The 6,564-nt window shown below is 27.7% G+C and overlaps 1 protein-coding gene across 1 annotated transcript; it reads left to right on the plus strand.

The window, feature by feature from the left end:
- Positions 1–2,529: 2,529 nt before the first annotated feature.
- LOC121223801 (uncharacterized) lies at positions 2,530–5,373 on the plus strand. Its single transcript, XM_041106330.1, has 2 exons — positions 2,530–2,934; positions 4,870–5,373. Exons 1-2 carry the CDS (start codon positions 2,590–2,592, stop codon positions 5,281–5,283), a joined length of 759 nt encoding a protein of 252 aa, XP_040962264.1. The 5' UTR covers positions 2,530–2,589; the 3' UTR covers positions 5,284–5,373.
- The last annotated feature ends 1,191 nt before the right edge of the window (positions 5,374–6,564 follow it).

Consider the following 6,564-nt stretch of genomic DNA (forward strand, 5'->3'; position numbering starts at 1 on the left):
CAATTTAAGATTTAATTATATACTTTAATTTTGACATAATTTAATAACTTAATTTTTATAATATTATTATTTAGCATGTTAAAATTCTTTATTAAATCTAGATTCGTTACAATATTATTTTTTGTTGCATTGATACCACATAATTTTTTTTATTTCAAAATATTACACTAACAAATTTAACAAAAAAATTTTAATAATGTCAACAAATGTACCTAAATTTTTAATTTTAAAAAGTAAAGAGACGGAATTGCTGAAAATAAAAATATGGAGATTAACTTCAAAATATACGAAAAGTAAAAGAACTTTGAACAAATTATAACTTTTATATTTTTACTCTATAATTTAGTCAAGAAATAAAGAATTAACCCAACGCGAAGCTTAAGTGAAAATCATACCAGTATATAAATAGAAGGACAAAAAGGATTCTTCTCTTGACACATGGCATTTAGTTTCCAGTTTTTTATATTTCAGGAAAAAGTCAAATCTGATTTTTTTTATCCTTCTACTATGCCTAAATTAAAATTTAGTCTCTATACTTTTATTTCTAACATAATTTGGCCCTGTATTTTTTTAATATTATTAGTTATCCAAATAGTTAATATTGTATAAATAGTTGGATTAAATTGTTGATATGATTTTTTCTTAAAAAATATTATTCTAACAATTGTTTTAGCATAATTAATTGGAATAAGTATTTTTTTTAAAAAAAACTTATGTCATCTACTCAAACAATTAAGGGTGCTAATTATTTGAACTAACAAATGACACAACTCCTTTCCCCCGTTTTTGTCGTTATAAGATAATGGTAAAATTATAGTTTTGATCCCCTATTATGCTCACCTTTGGATTTAGTTTTTATATTTTAAATTGATAGAATTTGGTTCTCTACTTTTACCATGACATTCATTAGTCCAAATAGTTAACATTCTTGACTATTTCAGTTAAAATGATGATATGAATTTCTTTTAAAAATCTCTCTAACACAAAAGAAAAAGATGTTTTGGCATGATAAATTAGGACGAGTATTTTTTAGAAAAAAATTGACTTCAATATTTTAACCAAAATAATTAAGTGCGCCAATTATTTCCAAATATTATGTAGATGAATTTTATGTCAAATTAAAGTATAAATACTAATTCCTAAATTTAAAAATAGTAGAGGGATCATAATCATAACTTGATCTAAAATAATATATATCTAATACAATCATTTGTCAATTAATTTATTAAAAAGTTTTTAAAATATTGTTTTTAATTAATTTAGGTTATGTTTGATAAATTGACAAATTAAGTACCGAAAAATTAAGTGTTGAATTTAAGTTATAAAATATGTCTGGTGTATTACTTAAAATTAAATATTGATTATAATTAGATTATTTGATAAATGATAATATAATCTTAATGAAATAGAATAAAATCAAAATAATTGAATTTATTCTCTATTAGGTGATAAGTAGTTCCCCTATTATTTTCCATAATTTTTTGTGGAAAAATTACTACCCAATAAACTTCATCGTGGGTTATCAGACATACTTAAAAAAGTTAAATTGCTAAAAATATTAATTGAATTTTTGCAACAATTAAAAAAATCACGTGAAAGAATAATAATTATAAAAATTTAAAATGAATTTGAAATTAGATCTCCTAAACATTGTCATGGAGAAAGTTATAATAGAAAATTGTATTGTTTTATTTTAAAAAATTATTGGGCAAATTTCACTGTTAGTCACTCTAAATAGGGATCATTTTATTTTGGTCTCTCCATTTTTTTTTGTTAACTTAGTCACCCGAAAAAAAATTTGATCAAATTAGTCATTTCACCGTTAAATGATAATTGATTATGTTATATAACTTATTTTGTTTTTATTTTTAAATATAGTTTTCTCTTTTACTTCTTCCCATCTTTTCTAAAATAACAAAAGAATAGTACCAACATAATTAACGAAACAGTTTCTGAACAAATAATTATAGATAAAACTACTGCAAAATCCCTCTATTAGAATGATCGGATTAAATTAATCTCTATACTATTAAATAGTTCAATTCAATCACTGTACTATTAAAAATAATCAAATAAAATTTAACTAGAATAAAATTAATATTTTTAAATAGTAAACATTAACTCTATTGAAATTTAACCTTATTTAATAGCATGAAATTTAACCTTATTTAATTTTTTTAATAGCACATAAACTAAATTGATCTAATAAATACTAGAAGGACTAATTTAATATAATCGAAACCTGCGAAATACATTCACCAATAATTATATTATATGTCCAATTAAAAAATGTGTGCTAGAATGTGGCCTGAATCTTGGTTGGTGTTTATATTCGTTTTGAGTTAAAATTATAAAAATTAACTCCACTCTTTTCATTCCTACTTCAGAATAATTAAGAAACAACTAGATAGGGAATAAAAATAGTAAAATACAGAAATTATCTACACCCGTGATCAATTATTGAATGCACCAGTAGACAATATTTATTTTTCATTTATATATAAAATATTGTATATTATGGTCGGTGGGTTAGAATTGGTTCTACATATATTAAGATAAAGAGTGTCGTGGGAGATACATAGCAGGAGAATGATGGGAGGTATGAGTTTAGCAATGCGGGTGCTGATGATAATGGTAATGCTAGTGAGCACCAATCAATACTGTGCGGCGGACGCGGTTACGAAGACTAAGAGCATGAGCAGCCGCTGGTGCGATGATCCTTCAAATAAGGAGTGCCTGCAGCTTTCGGACGACATAGAAACCATGGAGTTGTTGATGGATTCAGAAACAAGCAAAATGGTATTTGAAGTAAGTGCAGCAACCAACTTCGCCAACAGTAAAAATCCAACTACCAGGGCCCTTGACCCTTCTCAAGCTGTCTGCGGCCGTAATTCAGGCAAGTCTTGCGAACCTGCTAGGAATACAGGCACAAAGGTACCTCCAAATTGTAGTTCACTATACAACAAAGATTGCCACTGATTTACTACTTTTTCTTGCTATGCTGGTATATTGTGTTTCAATTTATCAAGATATATATATATATATATATATATATATAAATAAGGATGATGGAGAAACATCTCTTTCAATATATGCATAAATATTTCTGGTTTCATTAATCTCTTTTCATAATTTGTAGTATATGTGACAAGCAGCAGTACTCTCATCAAATTCTCATGTATAGGCTCTTGGGAACAATGCCTTGTATATTTTCTTCCTATGCTATAAGTTTCACCTTTGTAGATTGTTTTGTAATTTACTTTACCTATTAACAAGAGGCAACACATGATCTGTCAGACCTACAAGGGTCAAAAATGACATTCTACAGCCTAAGATTGAAGTATAATGAGACAACCTCCATTCTTGCTTACCCTACACATTTCTCAATAAAACAAAACCAGAACTGCGAATCCAATCCTAACTGTACTATCTCACCATTTCACACTCTCTCAACAACTCTATCATATAACATTGTACTGATCACTTTGTTTAAATAAATAAATATTAAGATATCTTAAACTTTTAATTTTTAAATTTAAAATCTTAAATTTTGAAGAGTTATTAAAATTTATTTATAATAGTTATGATGTTTAGACAAATTATTAGTATTTATTTACAAGTTTTTCATATTTTTTATTTAATTTAATCATGACAGGTTATATTATTATTTACTTATAATTAATGGCGAAGTCAAGATGCTAGTAGGGGCTTGACCCCCTTAAAATAGAAAATTCTTCATTTAGACTCCTTTATAATTTATTAAATTTTAAATTAATAATAGTAAAATTACATTTTGATCCCCAAAATGATAAAAATTTGATTTAATTTTTTAAAAATTATAAAGATATAAGTCATTAAAATTGTAAAAATGTACAATTTAATTCCAACCCTCAAAAAATTATTTGACTTTGCCCTTGTTTATAATGCATGAAACTTATGCATCAAATATTACTCTTTATTTTTTATACAATATCAAAATCATACAACACACAAGAGTGAACGTTACCACATAAACAAAAAGACATTCCACATCGATTTTTATTATTATTAGAAAAAAAACCCTATTATGATGATGTATAAATATTGATGATTAATTTTTTAAGAATGTTATTGCATAAAATTATCATCTTGGATTTTTTTTGGTGGAAAAGTAAAATTGAAAAATAATATCAAATTACATAATGTGTAAACGTTGAAGGTTAATTTTTTTAGAATCGAGATTAAATTGACACAATGAATAAATGTTAAATATAAAGTTGATATTATGAAAATTTTAAAAGTTATCACATCATCCTTTGTTAGCCATTTATCGGAAGGTGACAAAAATGAAAAGAATTAAAAAATTATTTTGTAACTTTTAGTAAAAAAAGAAACCAATAATTGAAAAAAGAGAGAGCCTAATTTGTAGCAAAAAGAAATCTGATGACACTAATTGAGTTTTGGCATCAATTAGAATTACAATGCATTTAATTTTGGTGTGTTCTACAAAGAATGATTGTACTTAGAATTAGGTTACCACACTTACTATCTACATTTTCTTTTGCTAGCTGTGCCTCCCAACTTTTCTTCCAACGAAATTAAAACCTTTGCTCTTTGCCCATGTGCACTTTGATAAGGACAATCTCTATACTGAGATTTAACTCATTCATTATATTTTTGAGAAACTAAATTTTCTTAACATTTTGGCTTTAAATTCTTGATTTATTAATTAAGTGTTTGGTTTGGAAAAAAATTAATTAAGTTGGTGCAATAATAAGAAAGATTACATTTTTACTTAAAAATACTTGGCCCTGCTTAGCTGCTCAGTGGATCAGAATTGGTTGTATATATATATATGAACTTCAAACGCTGAGAATTTTTTATGATTAGAGATTTCTGGGAAATATGGGACACTGTAGGAGAATTTTGGGAGGTTTCAATTTAGCAGTCCTGATGGTGATGCTACTATTGAGCACCGACCGACACTGTGCGGCCGACGCGGTTAAGAAGAACAAGAACATCGGCAGCCGGTGGTGCGGTGGTTCTTTAAATAAGGAGGAGTGCCTGCAGCTTTCAAACGCCATGGAGACGATGGAGTTGTTGATGGATTCAGAAGCGAGCAAAATGGTATTTGAAGCAAGTGCGGCAATCAACTTCGCCGGCAGTAAACGTCCAACTACCAGAGCCCTTGTCCCTTCTCCAGCTGCCTGCGACCGTAAGACTGGCAAACGTTGCGTTCCTGATAGTAATTCAGGCAGAAAGAAACCTCCAAATTGTTCACTATACACCAGAGGTTGCAAATGATTTACTACTTTTTCTTGCTATGCTGGTATATTGTGTTTGTGTGTCATTTTCGATTATTATGAATAATGGAAAAATAATTTGTTTGAATCATATATATGCATAAATCTGTGTTCATAATTTGTAGTATATGAGACAACAGACTCTCACTCCTCAAACCTTTTCTTTAAAGTTTGCTTTTAATAAGATGTCAATATTTAATAGCAGTCGGTGGTAGGGTTAGCAGATATTAGTTTTTTTTTTTTTTTTGGGGGGGGGGGGGAATATAGTACGATATTCTTTTAGCTTTTTTTTTTCATTTTTATGTTTACTTGGTACTAATCAATAAATTGCAAAATACTCCGCAAAGGTTGAACTTACACAATATATAGCCAATTAAAGAAAATATACAAGTAAAATAGAGTGCATTGTTCCCGAGTAGAGTTGTTCATTGGTCGGGTCGAGTAAAAAAATAAATTTGTTTATTATGTTTGACCGAAAAAATTGGTTTAAAATTATGCTCAAGCCAGATCCAGATAAAAATGTTAAAATTCGAGTCCAACTCGACCCGCTCATATTAAAATTATTTATATTATTTTTATATAAAAATAAATTTAAAAATATAATACATCAAATACACTAATAATATTAAAATAAGTGTTTCCCAAAAAATGATTTTTTTTTAAATATACTTAAATAACACTAAGATAAGTACAATTTAACAAACAAATACCTCTAAAATAGTAGCAAAATTAATAACAAAATAATATTTATACAATATCCAAATAATGGCAACAAAATAATAGCAAAATAATAGTGAAATGATAGCAAAATAATGAAAAAATAGTGTCAAAACAGTAAAAAAAGAAGTAACAAATTTTTTTATTTGCAAATTCAGGTCAGGCTCGGGCCAAAAAAAGCTTACTCGAGGCCAAGCCCGTTAAGAAAACGGGTCTTATTTATTGTCCAAGCCCATTTTACAGTCTTATATTTTTGCCCAAACCCTCTCATTTTTTGGTGGCTCGACCCATGAACAAGTCTATTCTCAAGAGCGTATGCATTAGGATTTGAATTTATGATTGTAGAACAGTTGCATGGTCACGGTTAAGGCAGGCCCCTTATCAAATTTTTGTATTGGTGTAATGATTTTTTTGGCCCTCCAATTTTATAAAAAAAAAGTCACTTTAGCCTTCCATTTATTTTTAGAGGGCCTTTGTATTTGGATTTTTTGTCAAATCAACCCAAAATAGGTGGAAAAGTTAATGTTTGTTAACTTTGCTGACATGACATACACGTAGATTGTCA

Source organism: Gossypium hirsutum, chromosome D11, assembly GCF_007990345.1.
Source record: "Gossypium hirsutum isolate 1008001.06 chromosome D11, Gossypium_hirsutum_v2.1, whole genome shotgun sequence".
Classification (NCBI taxonomy): Eukaryota; Viridiplantae; Streptophyta; class Magnoliopsida; order Malvales; family Malvaceae; genus Gossypium; species Gossypium hirsutum.